We start from the raw sequence: 17,863 nt of genomic DNA, 5'->3' as shown, positions 1-17,863 counted from the left end.
GAACTGTACAAGTTTTCCACATTTACTAGATTCAGATGGTAAACTTTACCACACAAAATTGTGCGGGTAAATGTATCATACTTTGGTAAAGTTTTTCCATTAATATTTTGAAATCACGTTTACCACATTCTCCATGTTTACGCGATTTCATGAATACCTCTATTTTTAATTTGCATAAATTCATAATAAATATGCAGGGTTAAAATAGATTAGAAAATCCTCTTTATCATCCCACGAAATAAATAATAATCTATTACAATAGGAACAAAATAGAATAATGAAACAAGCAAGCCGCGTTCCTCCGTCATAGATAAATTATTACCAGGATCCCATTTGGGCTTTTAAGCACACAGCAATATATATCTCTCTCAATCGTCAAACTGCTCATTTTGATGAAATTCACCTTTTTTTTTGTGAAAGCATATATTAGCCCTGTTCCTTTGGGAGGTGGCAAAGTACTACTAGTAGTTTACTAGCGATTTTCAATGGAACGCACTTTCAACGAATTCAATAATAGGTGCGTCTCACCAAGGGAGATCTTTGAAGGCTCAGAGATTTTTTAAGTGAGACAAAATATCTCAGCCGAGCCCTTACTTTTTATCGGAGAGTTCTGAGACGAAAATGTTTCGGATTCATTTCTCAGTTTTTTTTCTTTAATTTTTTTTTCTTATTGTTTTAAGCCTGGTACGCTGCTCGCGCTAAATTTTAGCTCCCATACAAATTATCAAAAATTTTTATCCGAGATAAAATGGATCCCATACAAGTTATCGATAACTTGTATGGGAAAATTATCTCGGCTAAAATTTAGCGCGAACAGCGTACCAGGCTTTAACGTTTGTTTTTTGGTGGTGTGCAGTTATAAAAGTGCTAAAAACATGAAAAATTAAATGAAAATTTGAAGAATATGTTATTATTTTGAGCTTGCCTCACGAAATAATGTATTTCGTAATAATTTTTTTCAAATTGAGTATTTGAAGAAAAGTTGGAGTTGTGTGAAGTGGCTGTTGAAATGTTGGATTTAAAAAAAAATTGGATTCATGTGAGAAACTCCCAACGAACATTATCCCTTCTATAAAGCTTTACAGGAGCTACATTAACACCTTTAAAGCTTTATAGGAGCAAATTTGTTAGTCGGGCTTGTCCCACAAAATTATTTTACTCTCTTTCAAAATGACATTAAGCCCTCAGAGATTTTTTCTGGGTGAGATGCATCTATTATCAAAATAAAATTAGAAATAAGATTCAACAGGGCTTTTAAGCAAAAAGTGCTCAAACGTCAATCTGTCCACTTTGATGAACTTTAAATTTGTTTTTCCATTAGCATGAGTCTTTAAACAGTCAGGAATAATTATGCTAATAAATACTATACGAAAATTAATTTAAAACACGTGTTTTATTAAGGTATAATGGTCAAAACAGCCGTGCAGTTTTTTTCCTGCAGCAAAATAAAATAACACGGGCTCTTATGGGAGAAAAATCTGCATGCAGCGTAAAGCTGCATCATGTCTCTATTTCTAAATTCCATGCCAAGTTTCAACAAAAATACAAAATACTTGCTATTTGGCATTACTGATATTGGCAGTTGACACAAATCTATCATTTAAAAATTCAAATTACGTTCGTTTTGGTTTTCTTAAAATTGAAGAACTAATTGCATTCATAAAAAAAACATAACCATCTTGTTTTGTTTTATAAATTCAATTATTTTTTCCATTTTAACAGTTTTTTTTTTATCGTTTTCTCACAAAAAAAAATTATAAAAAATATCAAGTTATCAATTTTTTTGACAGAAATAGACATCAATAATTTAAAAAGTGATGCACATGTAGTTTGGGTGCAGCGCTCCATGCAGGGATGTGTGCAGATGTGCCGCACATCTGTTTTAGCCATAAAAGCCTGGTACGCAGCTCGCGCTAAATTTTAGCTCCCATACAAATTATCGAAAAATTTTATCTGAGCTAAAATGGATCCCATACAAATTATCGATAACTTGTATGGGAATTTTATCTCAGCTAAAATTTAGCGCGAGCAGCGTACCAGGCTAAAGCCTGGTACGCTGCTCGCGCTAAATTTTAGCTCCCATACAAATTATCGAAAATTTTTAGCCGAGATAAAATGGATCCCATACAAGTTATCGATAACTTGTATGGGAATTTTATCTCAGCTAAAATTTAGCGCGAGCAGCGTACCAGGCTTAACTAGAAAGAGTGAAAATTTTCAAACTCATTTTGTGACAGTTTTTACGACCACAAAATTAAAAATAATGATGCAGAAAGCTTTATTTTTGGTAAAGCCTGGTACGCTGCTCGCGCTAAATTTTAGCTCCCATACAAATTATCGAAAATTTTTAGCCGAGATAAAATGGATCCCATACAAGTTATCGATAACTTGTATGGGAACTTTATCTCAGCTAAAATTTAGCGCGAGCAGCGTACCAGGCTTAAAAAAAAAACATTTTTGTTATTTTTTTCCTAAAGCCTGGTACGCTGCTCGCGCTAAATTTTAGCTCCCATACAAATTATCGAAAAATTTTATCTGAGCTAAAATGGATCCCATACAAATTATCGATAACTTGTATGGGAATTTTATCTCAGCTAAAATTATCGAAAATTTTTAGCCGAACTAAAATGGATCACATACAAACTATCGATAACTTGTATGGGAATTTTATCTCCGCTAAAATTTAGCGCGAGCAGCGTACCAGGCTTAAAACAAATAGCTTTTAGCCTGGTACGCTGCTCGCGCTAAATTTTATCCGAGATAAAATTCCCATACAAGTTATCGATAATTTGTATGGGATCCGTTTTATCTAGCTAAAAATTTTCGATAATTTGTATGGGAGCTAAAATTTAGCGCGAGCAGCGTACCAGGCTTTACTTTTGTATATTTCCCACTTTTTCACTTTTTAGGTCTTGTAGTTATGGCTTTAAGCCTGGTACGCTGCTCGCGCTAAAATTTAGCTGAGATAAAATTCCCATACAAGTTATCGATAACTTGTATGGGATCCATTTTATCTCGGCTAAAAATTTTCGATAATTTGTATGGGAGCTAAAATTTAGCGCGAGCAGCGTACCAGGCTTTAAGCCTGGTACGCTGCTCGCGCTAAATTTTAGCCGAGATAAAATTCCCATACAAGTTATCGATAACTTGTATGGGATCCATTTTATCTCGGCTAAAAATTTTCGATAATTTGTATGGGAGCTAAAATTTAGCGCGAGCAGCGTACCAGGCTTTAAAAGAAAGAGAAGACAAGGACAAATGTTTGAACTTCCCAACGCCAACGGGTCAAATTTTGAATCCGTTTCAATTTCGATTATCCATGTAAATGCTGTTAATGACTTTTAAGAAAGACCCCAAATAAAAGTAACAAACAAACCTAAAGTTGACATTTCATTCTTCATTTATTAATAAAAAAAATAAAAAAAAAAAAAAACATTTACCTCAAAGTATTAACTATAACAAATTGTAAAAAATCCAAAAACGAAACAATAATAATAAATAAATAAAGTCTTCGTAAAATATTATATCAATATTTTCATCTTTGCAACATAATATCAAACAAACAAACTACAATGCAAAACACAAAAATGCCTTCTAATAGAATCCTACTTCAACTGCAAACATTTGTTTATTTGTGAGAAATAAAATCTATTTTCCAAAGAAAATGAACAAAATTAAAATTCCTCAAATTCAGAGCACACAAAACAATTAATCCATTCGAATTGAAATTTGAGTTTTTATTGTTTTTATTTTATTTCCTTTTTTTTTGTCACGGCAAAATAATGTCGATCATTCATCACAATCATCAACAATACATGAATTACAACAATCAATATTATTTCAATTCAAGACACCGCCGACGACAATTGCAAGTTATTGTCATCATTTGTGCAATTGGACTTTTGCAACAATTACACATTGTCGTTGGCAATAAAGACAAACTAAATATAAACAACAGCTACGTTCCTATTTTAATATCAACAACAGCAGAATCGGAAACTACAAGTAGTGAGATAGTATCACCAATAGCATTATTGCAGCACCACCGAACTACTAGCAGCAATAATGACAATGACCAAAAGAAAAGCAATAGCAATAGTAGCATATCCTCATCCTCATCCTCACATTCATCTAAATACATTGTGAGTGCGAGTTCCATTGATAAAACCCAAGTGCCTTTGGTTAAGAATTCCACTGTGAACGTTTTAGGCAGTTCACAGCTAAAACCTACAAACTACAGCGTCATGACTTTAGTTCGGAGCATAGATGCTCGTTTGAAAACTATACGAAATATCGAACTTGGAATCACCACGATTCAGGTAATAATTTGTTGTTGTTTTTTTTTTTTATGAAATTATTTTAAATCACCACTTATTATTTAAAGCCCTAGTACCTGGATGACCGAGCTTTGCTCGGTATCTTTAAAAATGTTATTAGCAGGGATAGGATGTTGTGGAATTTGCCTTTTTTTCTTGCTTAATCGTACGACATTATAGATTAAAAACAAACCCGTTTCACGTCCCCCTCGTGCCAAATATATGCATTTTATTTTGCCTTTTTTTTTGCCTTTTCTTTCGTTATTGCCTGCCTTTTCTCTTGTTATTGCCTTTTTTTGTCTTTTCCTATGTTTTTTTTTTTATCTTTTTAGCGTCTTAAAGGTAATGCCTGCACACAAAACACTCAAATATACAAACAAAAAGCTAACTTACTCAGTATATTACTTGCTCAATATATCTTTTCCATATTAAAAATTCACTAATTACCCCACACAAACAAAATTCGAATGAAAAGATCTACCTATGCAACTTGTTTCTCTGCTATTGCTACCATTTATTGTCTTCTACGTTCTATTGCGCGGCCGACGAGTTCAAAAGCTAACTTACGCAATTTACAATACTCGATTTGAAGAAGTTCTCCAGATTTTGGACATAATCAAGAGAGATTTGGAAGCTGCGAAAGGGGCAGTCGCAAAGATGTTTTTTGAGAAATACAGATCAATTTTTTTTTGGCAAATAAGGGACTCGAAATTGAAAGAGTTGAACAAATAAATTGGAACACAGATCCCAGAGCTCCCGGCAAATGTTGAAGTGGGCGATGTCGAGTTCTTTAATTGGGGTCCAGTCGTCTCTACAGATGTAGAGAGATATTTTAGCTCCTTTAGAGCACTCTTAAGGGACAATCGCAGGCGCTTGTTAACTGAAAATTAAAAAAAACTCATGATTGTTCAAAATTACTGCAATTAATTTTTATATTGCATTATTTTCTCAATAAATGCCTTTTTATGCCTTTTTGTGAGTTTTATTTTGCCTTTTTTAAAGTTTTTAGGTCCACAAGATCCTATCCCCGGTTATTAGATTACTTTTGGTGAAAGAAGTATAAACCATATTTTTCGTGGCATTCTAAGGTTACGTGGGTTACAAAAAGTTGTCGTTTTTTTTTATGTTTTGAATACATGAACTAATTCTCTGTAACTATTAGGGTGGGTCAAAATACAATTTTTTGGATTTTCAGCGATTAAAAGGTGCTAAATGGTTCGGTAAGCTTATAAGTTAAATTTCATTTCATTATTTTAACTTTAAGTGCCTCCGGATTGTGGGTTAATTTTTGAAAAAGCTGATTTTTGCCTAAAAACCACACATGCTTTGCTTAATTGATTATTATCTCATTTCTTATAAAATCTAATTCAAGAGCATGTGCCAAAAAGCTTAAGCGTGTAGGTTGGGTCCGGACAAGAAAAAAATCGTATTGGAGGGGATTAATATTCGCCCCCGTTTAGTCAGGAGGGGCAATTTTCTAAAAAAAAAATGATTTAATTAGGAAAAAATATTACTAAAAATCAACGGTTAGACCTACAACAACATGTTATACCTTTTTGTTAAGCCTAAAATCTCTTTTTTATTTTGCTTTCAAATAAAGCTGTTTTATAAAACAGTTTTTGAAAAATTAATTAATTTTCAAAATCAAAATTTTGAAAAAAAATTTTATTAAATTTGGGAACTAATTTTTTTTTTTAATTTTATGTTATTAAGTACTATTTAAGTTTTCAAAATTCAATGCTCTTATTTGTTTGTAAGCAAAAACAGAAAACCGGATGCAAAAATGTTTTGTCGTTTTTGAGAAATTAAAAAAAAAACCAAAACTACATTTTTCTAAGACTTGTTAATTAATTTATGAAACATTATATTCATCTTTTATTATTTTTAAGGGGATACCACGCCTCCAATGTAGAAAATCGTAAGTTTGAATATGTTTCCTTTGCATTAACTACAATTTTACCAAGTTTCAAGATTCTAGGGTATTCAGAAGTATACTTTTTAATAATTGATATTAATTCTGCCAAAATGGGCGGTTACCACGCCCCCTGAATGTAAAATTTCAATTTTTCGATTTTATTCCTATGTACTTCAAGATCCATGACCATAACAAGTTTCTATGAAAACTAGAAGTTTGCCATAATTTTTATCATATGTTAGTTAGTGTGTTAGTGAGTAAATCAGCTACTCTTTTTGCGATTTTTTAAGGCCTTTTACTCAGAAACTACTAATCCTACGTAGCTGAAAGTTTTTGAGGAGCTTGATTTCGACTATGTTAACAAATAAAACGAGTGTGAAATGTTTGACATTATTAAAACAAAAGTTAGAATGGTTTGAAAAAGGCCTGAGTTTTTTCCTAAGGTTTTAGGACCAAAGTTCATAGAGAACTTGGCTGGGCAACCGGAGGCAAAGATAAAGTCTGATTATAACCAAACTTTATATTATTGTTCTATTCACAGTTTGGCACCTTTTCATCACTGTGCCCGTAAAAAAATCAGCAAAAAAAATTTCTCCATACATTTGTGACCCAGCCTAGCTAACTATTCCTTATACTAAGTTTAGAAACATCAACCTTGACAATTCTATTAAAAAAAAACTCAAGATAAAGGCTATTTAAAAGAACTCTTTTCATTAATTAGTGTTTGAGTAAACAACACGTGAAACAAAAATAATCAACTCTATAACAGATGTCATATTTGTACTACAACGACAGAAAAACTTTCGACTTTTGTTCTTAGAGCAAGTTGTTTTCGACCAACGTTTTAGTACAAACGACATACGTAAAAGGAGTGAATGTATGATCTTCTTTTCTATCTTGATGCACGTAGAAAAAAATAAGTCAATTAGAATGATACAAAAACGTATTATTCAATATATTCATACTACCAATTAAACAAATAACTTAATAGTTTCAATACATGATCAAAAATGTCTAAAAAAAAGATTTCGCGGATTTTTTTTGTTTCCGCCGAAAAAAATAATATACGAGAGAGTAACTTCCGAAATTTTGGTTTCGCCTAGGGGAAGAAACCCTCAAATGTTAATCGAAATCTTTAAAGCAATTAGCAAAAAAAATTTTATATGACAAATGTTGATGTGTTAGTGGGCGGATTTTTTCTGAAAGTACATCTAAAATATTTTACTCGCCTAGAGAATCATATCCTGAAAATTTCATCGAAATCTTTAAAATTGTTACCGAGAAAACTTATATGTTAAAAAAGTGGGCGTGGCAGTGGGCGGATTTTTTCAAAAGTACTTCCAAAACTTTTTATTCGCTTAGAGGAACAAACCCCGAAAATTTCATCGAAATCGTTAGAGCCGTTTCCGAGAAACAATTTCTTTAAAGTTGTTACCGAAAAAACTTATATGTTAAAAAAAGGGCGTGGCAGAGGGCGGATTTTTCCAAAAGTACTACTAAAATATTTCACACGCCTGGAGGAACAAACCCCAAAATTTCATCGAAATCGTTAGAGCCGTTTCCAAGAAACAATTTCTTTAAAGTTGTTACCGAAAAAACTTATATGTTAAATAAAGGGCGTGGAAGAGGGCGGATTTTTCCAAAAGTACTACTAAAACATTTCACACGCCTGGAGGAACAAACCCCAAAATTTCATCGAAATCGTTAGAGCCGTTTCCAAGAAACAATTTCTTTAAAGTTGTTACCGAAAAAACTTATATGTTAAAAAAAAGGCGTGGTAGTAGAGGGCGGATTTTTCCAAAAGTACTACTACAACATTTAACTCGCTTAGAGAAACAAACCCTGAAAATTTCATCGAAATCGTTAGAGCCGTTTCTTAGAACCCAATTTTATATATATATATGTATATAAACAATTTTAGCTCGTTTAAAGTTATAAGATAAGATAAGATTCTCGCAAACCTCACAAGTCACAAGAATCTTACAAAGTGAGATGAATTTGATTTTTGTGAGGTTTTTATTTGACAAAAACTTCTGTTCTGAAACAGGTCACCGTCACAGCTCACAAGTTGGACATTTTCCTAAAAGAAGTTTGTGAGAAATAAATCTGCACAAAATCGAGTTATTCTCACTGTGATTTTCTTGTGACTTTTGAGGTATAAATGAGGTTTTCCAGAATAAAGCTGTTAGTTAATTACCGTGTTTTCCAATGATAGAGAGGACTTGGCGAACCATTTTGAGATAATGGGTCATATTCTAAAAGATGAGCATATGGATATTAACTTGGGTGTAAAATTCTGTCTTTGATCTACCATATTAAGGGAAAGTTAACGCCTTAATTTAGCAACGCTGATAATTTAGCAACTGGATACAATTCACTTAGTCCATTAAATTTGGTTTCAAAAATAAACCATGATGTTATGTATTAAGGCTATGGTTTGCGGACCATAAACTTGTAGTGAATAAAAAAACCAAACTTATAGGGGTATATTCATAGTCGTTTTAAGACCCCAGTTTTTCTTGGACTTGGGTTAATCCAATGTTATTTGAATAGGGTAAAATCCAATCCTTCTTAGAAGCAGCTTAGACAATTTTTATGAATATGGTCAATGTTGTTCAGCACTGATCTAAAGGGACAAAATGACATTAAAGTAGGTATTGTTCCATGCTCCGTCTTGTTCTAGTTTCAAACTCATCAATAGCAATTGTTTAATATATAGCTCAATTAAAAGCTTTGATTCCGAAGTAACCAGTTGCAATATTGAAATAGTGAAAGATTTTACGTATCTAGGCGTCAAAATTGACTATAATTTAAAATGAACTGAACACATTACGTATCTTAAGCAATATATTCTTTCAACCGTAATATGATATTATCGGTTAAAAAAATATTATTCATTGTACACTTTAAAAAAAAGTTTACTATGGTATCTTTCACTCGAAGTTACAATATGGTATCAGCTGTTGGGGAGGGGCATACCTACTTGAATAAAATCACTGACTTAAATTGATTTGGGATGTTTAAACCCCCCAATGTTTCATAGTTTCACTTTGATAAGAAGTAGACTTAAATTGATTTAGGATGTTTCGATCCCCAATGCACCTTTCTAGTGTCCGGACCACCAAAATATTGTGTTGTCATCCGAACTACATTTATATGTATATGTACAAAGTTTCATTTCGATACTATAATTATTGGAACAAGGCTTAAATTGATTTGGGGTGTTTCGACCCCCAGTGCCCCCCCCCCATGGTCTGGACCATTAAAATATTTTGTTGTCATCAGAGCCACATGTATGTAGAAAGTTTCATTTTGATACGTTAATTGGAAGTAGGCTAAAATTTATTTGGGGTGTTTCGGCCTCCAACTCCCCTCGCCAAAATATTGTGTTGTCACCCGAACAACATATATGTACAAAGTTTCAGTTCGATACGATAATTGGAAGTGGGTCAAAATTTAGTTTCAAGATTTTATTACATTATTCTTATTTATTTATTTTGTCATTTGCAAGTGAAGCTAATAAAAGCGTATTAAAAGAGACCACTTTTTTTTCAATTTTTCGTATGTTTTCTTTTTGCTGCAAAAATGCCTTTTTCTTTCGGGAATTCTATTAATACATGAATGAGTTGTTGTTTTAGCACCAAGCTTTTCCACCAGTTGGTATAAAGGTTCTTGCAGCTTTTCGATTAGAGTCTCCCAACTACGTTATTTGTGGAATTCATCGAACTATTCTCTCAAGACCTTTTTTCGCAGAAAAAAAAACAGATTTGAACTTCTCAAAAACAATCGGCAGAGTTTTCAACGTGAAAAAGATTTTAACCGGAAAAATTGCATTCACTATTCCCGTAATACGACTTTCGGGCTCAAAGTTGTTCACATGTAATTCAATTGAAAATAATTCAACAACCAAAGCTCGAAAAAACTTAAGGTTTTCAGTTATGAATAGAGCTTTTTTTTTTATGTCGCACTCGATATGTAGGAAATTTTGGAATATCTTTAAAAAATACATTTGTAATTTTTTTTACCTCAATGCATAAGGCTGTTCTGTAGAGACAGTTGATACGTTTAAAATATTTCCAATTTTGTTTGCTTAGAGTCTAGAACGCTTTGTTGCGACAATATTTTGTGCGCATTATCAAAAAGTTTTTTTTTTTTGTCGTTTGTCATTTCAGAATGAAAAAAGTAGTTTCCTAAAGTCAAATCTGTCCTTGAATGAATTTTATTATACTGAAAGCAGGTCAAAGATCTCTCGCCATTATTGTCTTCTTAGCGTCTTAGCGAAGACCATTTTTTTCTATTTCAAAGTTTTCAAGATCTTTGGGAGACTCCTTATAACGATCTTCCACCATTAAGCAAAGCTTAAAACTAACGATATATTGATTAATAAAGATTAAAATTTTATTCTCTTTTTTTTTGAAGGAAATTTTCGATGCTATGGACTTTAAAGCTATCATAAGCGAGACTAACAACACACTTCACAAATTCTCAAACCGCCTGACAAAAAAACTCCAAAAAGCCACAACAATAATTTATGATTTTAAATGGTTCTTCGAAAATAACATCACACAAATAATTGACAGCACAATAATAACCAACAGAAATTCAGAATCAGAATCAAATCAAACAAAACCTCTCAGAGATCAAATATTTTTAAATACCCTGATACAACCGTGTCCATTTGAAGACTATAGCTTAGAGCAAAATTACAATAAACAGCAAATTCAAATATTAAATTATTTAAAAAACAATCATCATGATAACTTAGTTATCGAAAATAATTTATCGTTTAAATTAAATGGGAAAATTTTAGAAGAAATTCGACGCTTAAATAACCAAGATGCGGCCAACAATTACAAACACATATATTATTTGTCGAATTATGATTATGCAAGTGATCATAATTGTCAATATTATTTTAATAATTTACATTTTCGCCGGCTGTATGTGGCAACAATAGTGGAAAAGAAACGTGTATTTATTCTAATTGATGTTGGCAGTGTGCTTAGTGTTGAACAGATGGAGCTTTCTAAATCATTTGGTAGATATTTTTTGTTTTCTTTTGCTTTGTTTTAAAAATACATGTTGTATATTTATTTCAGTATCAAATCTTGTTCAAATGCTCACGGATACTGATTTTATAAGCATTGTTACTATTTCCGATGAAGCTATACCAATGGAATTGACCAATTTCCGACAAAATCCATACAAACTAACATATTTGGCAACACCAGATAAAAAAGAAGAAATTCTTGATTATATTTCAATGCTTAAACGTTCAACCGAACCAACAAATCATTCCTTGGGTTTTGAGTACTCGTTTAGTTTGTTGCGACAACAGAATCTATCCGAAAATGAACCTTTAGAATTTATTTATGTAACCAGAGGTTTACTGACAAGATTATCTGATGCTAGAAGTGTTTTAGCTGCAATTGCACTTGGTCAACAAATGCTTCCATTTCCTATTACTATTAACACTTGTGCTGTCATTTTAGGTAAAGTTTTAATTTTTTTTTTATTTTGTAACTTTCTTAGACACATTTTTGCTTAAAACAGTTCTCAAAATTTACTGTTTATTTTTTTTTTATTATAGATGAAAAGCGTATTATGTATGAAAAACAATTCCTAAATGATATTGTCCACCAAAACTACACCAAATACGATATAGATGTATCGAGCTGGCACACAAATAATTATCATCATAATTTAACTGGAAATCTTTATATCATAACGAAAAGACATCCAGAACGAATAATTAAAATCAGTACAGCTGTTTTTTCTGATCTATTTTATCGTTATGGACGTTCTAGTGATAAATTACAATTACATCAGCCTGTTGTTGATTATAATGCCAAAGGTAATCGATAATTAAATATTTAAATTAGATAAGTAAACTTTATTTAATGAGACCTGTTCTAGATTGTTCGAAATGACGAAACTTAAAATCAAAATGTTTTACAGTTTGAAACATAATATAAGAATTCTGTTATCAAAGAATTGGTTTAATTAAAATATTTTTCTGCATTAGCTTTGTGAATAAGGACAAGCTAGGAAGCAATTGTCATATTGTTTGACTCTATTTTTATTATTAAACAAAGTTAATATTTTTACATGTCATTTACCGTTCACCAGATTGTCAATTGTACTTGTTTGTACAATTAATTATAACAAATGTAATATTTTGATTTTTCTAGCAAAATTGTGTTATTTCGTATACCTTGAAAAAAAAAATTATAAATATTTGGAATTACCACAAAACTGCAAGTATGAAATTCGGCAAATGTCAAGTCAAATGTAAAAACATGGTCGCTTCATTTATTGTCTGTTTTCTTTGCACCTAAATTCTATCTACATATCTAACCGGAACAAAAAAAACGTTCAGTAATACGACAATATAGCTATCGGTGAATATTATTAAAACGCTTAAGCTTTAATTTTTATGATTCATTTTAAGCAATGCAAAAGACGATCAATTTAAAGTTAAATATTTACTTACAGATGGCATTGTATCGATAACTCATGGAATAAAAGAATTTGGTGTTATTGGAGTTAATCTTTATCTTTCTGACCTAGCTGAGGATGTTATGAATTTTAAAAATTCCGCCAATAGCTATGCTTGTTTGATTGATATTAATGGAATAGCAATAATACATCCAGCTTTGCAACAAGTTCCTTACTTAACAAAGGCATCACTTTCTGTTGATATTGCCTTATTGGAAAATACAATAGATTTTCAAAGTTTTCGAAAAATTTTACTAAGAGAAAAAGAAGGAAATGTAACTCTTTCTGTGATGGAAGAAGCAAATTCAAAAGATGTTACTGTGAGTACGACGAATTTTTATTTTATTCTTTTCAGGTTGGTATATAATTATAATTTTTTTTAATTTTAGAAAACTTATTTATGGCACAGAGTAATGGATATGTTAATTGTTTGTATTGTTACTACAAAATCAAAAAACACAAATAATGTAAATGGAAAACCATTTGTGCCGCAATACCAAACTAAATATGGTAATGTGGGTTGGCAAAAATTCCAGCACATCGAATATATGGCACCATTTGATTTGTTGTATCATAGAATTGATTTGATATCACCTCATACACCAGTTTGTCGTTATTTTCGACAGATTGCTACTCTCGGTAAGTTTATTATTATTTTTTTTTTAAATTTTTGTTTACAGTAGTTAATATGAATAGAATCCAAAATAAAGAAAATTTTTGCTTAAATGCTTACAATCAACGCCATTGCAAATACATAGTTTGTTTTGCATTAAAAATCATTTTTGAAGGAACAAGTTTGTCAGCTTATTTACTTGATAATATGTTATGCTTTATGTGTTGATGTGAAAACGCTTTCGAAATGGTTCTTTTGAACTTTTTTTGATAATGCACAATGCAGATACAATTTTCTCATTTATGAGAAAATGAATTTACAATTCATCATTTATGAAAGTGCGTTTGCAACTTGTATCCATTATTGTAAGATTTTTTAAAAGTGTAAAAAAAAAGTAAGACTTTCTATACCTAGCCAATGAAAATATGCCTCCACTATTAATAGTGAAAGGAATATTCTTCCTAATGCTAAATGTATGTGCTACAAAATAACTTTCAATCAGAACCAAACAAAAAAAAGTGTTCATATAGAATTTGTGATGAGCCTAGAGCCAGTCCTTAAAAAAATCAATTATAAAAATACGCCAATCGTACTCTAAACTAAGATTAATTTCTATTTATTTTTTGGTTGTTTCCTTTCAGACAGTGTAACATTGTTCCTAAGCGCCTCAGCATTTCAGTCTCCATTTACCTATTTGAAAAACAATCGTTTAAATTGCGACAAAACGAAAATTCGTACTGTACAAAGTATAATGGCCTACATTAAAGATAATACAGGCCTATTGGTGAATCCCGGTTTGTTGCCAAGAATACGAAATGATGTTAGTGCTCTCTATAGTGTTATGGAGCATTTGAGAAAGCGTCATTTAAAAAATGGTGAATTTAAAAATTACATTATTCGTCGTTACGCAGCAACAATAAGCGGTGTTTTGCAAGTGTATCCTGGTTGTCTTTTAGCTACAGATTTTGATCCATTACGGAGACCATGGTTCTTAAAGGCGGTGCAGCATCCAGGAAGGATAGTTGTTACACAACCGTATTTAGACGCAGGTTTGTCTTGGTTCAATTTTTCTCTATTCTCCTTATATTAAAATTATTGATTATTATCTTTTTTTTTTTTAGGAGGTGCCGGTTACATTATTACCATAGCTCATACTGTATTTGAAGGTAAAGCAAATGCTCTTCATAATTCAGAACGTGATTCCCCAGTGGCTGTAATAGCTCTTGATGTTCCTTATGCATTTTTTTATAAAATAATTTTGGATACACCATTGTGCCTTGAGAATAATATCAAATGTATTCTTTTCGAAAACGAAGGTTATCTAATTGCACACCCATCAATGATGGAAGCAGTGACTGCAACAAACAATTTAAGGCGACCCCATGAACATCTTACTCACAAAGAATCATTTTTGGCCAATGATATTCTGAATCACAAAATTTTAGTAAAAAAATTAGCATGCGCAAACTATCAAAATCGTAATCTTCAACGGTATTATACATTCAATACATCTTTAACAGAAGTCTTAACGAATGTAGTTCATGGTGAGCGGACAAAATATAAAATAACAGCAGTATGGGGGACAAATATATTTGCGGCTGTGCTCAATTCGACTTGTGATGGGGGTGCTTTTTGTCCATGTAGTACAGTGGATCGGATTTGTTTAAATTGTAATCGAATGGATCAAACGGACTGTGAATGTCCTTGCGAGTGTCCAATGCATATTACAAAGGCAACCACTTCAGATGATGATAATAATAATGAGGATGATGATGATGATAGTAGTGATGAATATGAACTTTTGCGAAGTTACACTCTGCGTTATCCTTATTGTGAACCACTATCTGATACACAATTGGCATTAGATAATTCATCAAGTTATGACTGGAATATGGTTTTGAATTCTTGCCTCCACATAAATTGTGATGTGTATGTAACACACTTCGATTGCCTTGCTGTTATGGGTTGTGAATGGTGTCAATTGGATTTGGATGGTAATGCATTTAGTGCATCATTTTGTACAATGCAGAACTCATGTTTTAATGGCGTATTGAATTCATTAACTCCATACGGAGACGGAGAGCTTGGTTCGGCTATAATTGAACCACCAAAATCTCAGCCCTATTCGGCATTTGGCCCAGTTGGGGGAGCAATAATTGTTTTGTGTTTGATAATTGGTTTTGCAATGTATTGTTATCGTCAGAGCCTCGAGAATGGTGTTGATCAATTTTATGTGGACTCGATGCATGAGGACAACTATGGGGTACCACTGTCACGTTTCAATTTTGACAATATTTCTCCACCCGATAATGGTGACATGGATGACCTTGGCGATGGTCACGGAGGAGCTTTGAATCGTAATCTTGTTCATCCGATTGGTAATGCAATAGCTGTGTCCGATATATCACCCTATCACATGTCCACTGGGAGTAGTTATCGGAGACCACCAAATGGCGAATCTGATCATGGTTATTCAACTATGACACCGCATGAAGATTCGGAGCATATGTGTTTTACACTTGCCGAACCATTGATAAATAACAAACGACTTTCAAAATCTGATTCCTTATCGATCAGCACATCGGTTTCGAGTCCAACAAATCACAATAACGGCATCACAGTTGAACGGCCTGTCTCTAGCATGGGTATAAGAATACGTTCGAATGATCATCGTAATACACCGAAAAATAATTCTATATTTGGACAAACTGAATTGGGTGATTGTAATAAAGAAACTGAAAACCATCAACAACAGCAAATGAGTCCGCATCACATTCTTGCCCGTGTTACCGTTCATCGTCATATGGAAGCCTTATAGCATGGACTGATATCATCATAGATTTTAAGTTAAAAACTAAGTTATTCCTTATCCTTATTTTCATCTCTTCCGACGCAGTACGTTAACGTGCCATAATATTAAAAGAAAAAAACTAAACTAAACATTGCATATTTGAAATATTTTTGTTATTATTTAACAAAAAAATTATCATATCGCTAAATTTTAACTTAAGTTTGAACTTCAAACAACTTTCTCTTATTGAGAGGAATTTAGTTCTTTTTTGAATCAAATCGTGAGCTAAAGCTCATAGATATATATAACATAATGATGAGCTATACAAATACATAGAACCAATTCACTTGGCCAATTTATTGCGCAAGTATTTCCAAAAATTGTGAAAAATACACAAAATGGTAAGCTTCGGTGTGTATAAGTGATCAGCGTAGAATTTGATTTTACTTTTATTGCACTCAAATATAAAGACATAGGTATAATAAATTGTACGCGTACTAAAACGCCAACAGGTATAACCATTGAATAATTAAAAATACTGCAGATTACCCATGAGTCATTGGCAACTGAAGAAAGATGAACTATATTATAATGGAGATTATAATGGAATTGACGAATAACAGCAGCGTCTAATTGCAAGTAATTAAACATACGAAAAATGACACTTATAGTGGCTTCTTTTGTTAAATGGTATAACTTTAAAAAAAGAGAAGATAAAAAAAAATTCACTTGTTAAATTTTGTACGCACCATTTTTCTTTTACTATTTTACGTTGGTTGGCCAAGTGATTTTGCTCGAGCTATATGTTTTGATTGAATCATAATTTAAATTATTTATTTTTTTTTTTGATTTCATGGATTTGTTTTTTTTTTTTTTTATTATATATATTAAGAATCTGTATCCTTCCATTATGTCAGGGTGCATACAATTTTCTAACTTACATTACAATAAGTTAAGTAAATTAAATTAAAATCCTGATTTGGGATAAACAAAATGAAGAAAAGCAGTATCCTATTTAATACTACCATGGTCCCAGTTTGTACATTACATTATGTGTATCTAAATATATATATATATAAAAAAATTCTTAGATCTAAATAAACAATGTTATTTTGTATTCCAAGTTATTTAAATAAAATAAAAAAATAAAAAGTATTTTTATAACTTTTAAGGTTTTCGTGGTTGTTAACACATGACATTTTACTGAATACTGTGGTGTAGCTGTGGCTGTAGCTTACAGTACTGTCAAAATTTTGCTGAGGGAAAACCCTACAAAAGTTGGTGGCAGCTGAGCAAAAAGTTGAGAATTCTTCAACTTGCGCTACAAGCTACAGCCACAGCTACACAATTGTATTCACAGGGTTAAGGTTCTCGGATTATCCGTATGTATATACAAATATAAAGAGAGTTCACACAATTATAGTGAACTCACTTTAAATTTCTATATATAGGGCGGATGATCCGAGAACCTTAAAAAATATATTTTTTTTTTCGTGGGACGATTTTTTTTTTGAATCTATAATTTTCGCCTTTGTAGGTCTCAATTCTTGTTTACAGCATTGTATATATATTTCCATAGTACTATCATGAAGTGAAACGATCTCAGGAACTCTGGTGGTAACTTAAAAAGGCAGAATTTGTATGAAATAAATACACTGAGCGCCACCTCAAAATAGTGGTGACTTGAACTAATACTAAATTCGACTTCATGATAGCACTATAGAAATAAT

General features: G+C 31.9%; 1 protein-coding gene across 1 annotated transcript; it reads left to right on the top strand.

Moving 5' to 3' along the window:
* Positions 1 to 3,429: 3,429 nt before the first annotated feature.
* LOC129920548 (VWFA and cache domain-containing protein CG16868) lies at positions 3,430 to 16,718 on the top strand. Its single transcript, XM_056001868.1, has 8 exons — positions 3,430 to 4,319; positions 10,651 to 11,269; positions 11,331 to 11,723; positions 11,822 to 12,085; positions 12,727 to 13,049; positions 13,119 to 13,368; positions 13,984 to 14,391; positions 14,464 to 16,718. Exons 1-8 carry the CDS (start codon positions 3,783 to 3,785, stop codon positions 16,158 to 16,160), a joined length of 4,491 nt encoding a protein of 1,496 aa, XP_055857843.1. The 5' UTR covers positions 3,430 to 3,782; the 3' UTR covers positions 16,161 to 16,718.
* The last annotated feature ends 1,145 nt before the right edge of the window (positions 16,719 to 17,863 follow it).

This window comes from Episyrphus balteatus, chromosome X (genome assembly GCF_945859705.1).
Source record: "Episyrphus balteatus chromosome X, idEpiBalt1.1, whole genome shotgun sequence".
Classification (NCBI taxonomy): domain Eukaryota; kingdom Metazoa; phylum Arthropoda; class Insecta; order Diptera; family Syrphidae; genus Episyrphus; species Episyrphus balteatus.
The sequence above is the reverse complement of the archived record's forward strand: the minus strand, read 5'-3'. Positions and strand labels throughout refer to the sequence as shown.

Coding starts and splice junctions, on each gene's coding strand:
- LOC129920548 (XM_056001868.1), top strand. CDS start 3,783: ATGTCGATCATTCATCACAATCATCAACAATACATGAATTACAACAAT. Junction 12,086..12,726: donor TGTTGATTATAATGCCAAAG/GTAATCGATAAT, acceptor ATTTACTTACAG/ATGGCATTGTATCGATAACT. Junction 14,392..14,463: donor ACAACCGTATTTAGACGCAG/GTTTGTCTTGGT, acceptor TTTTTTTTTTAG/GAGGTGCCGGTTACATTATT.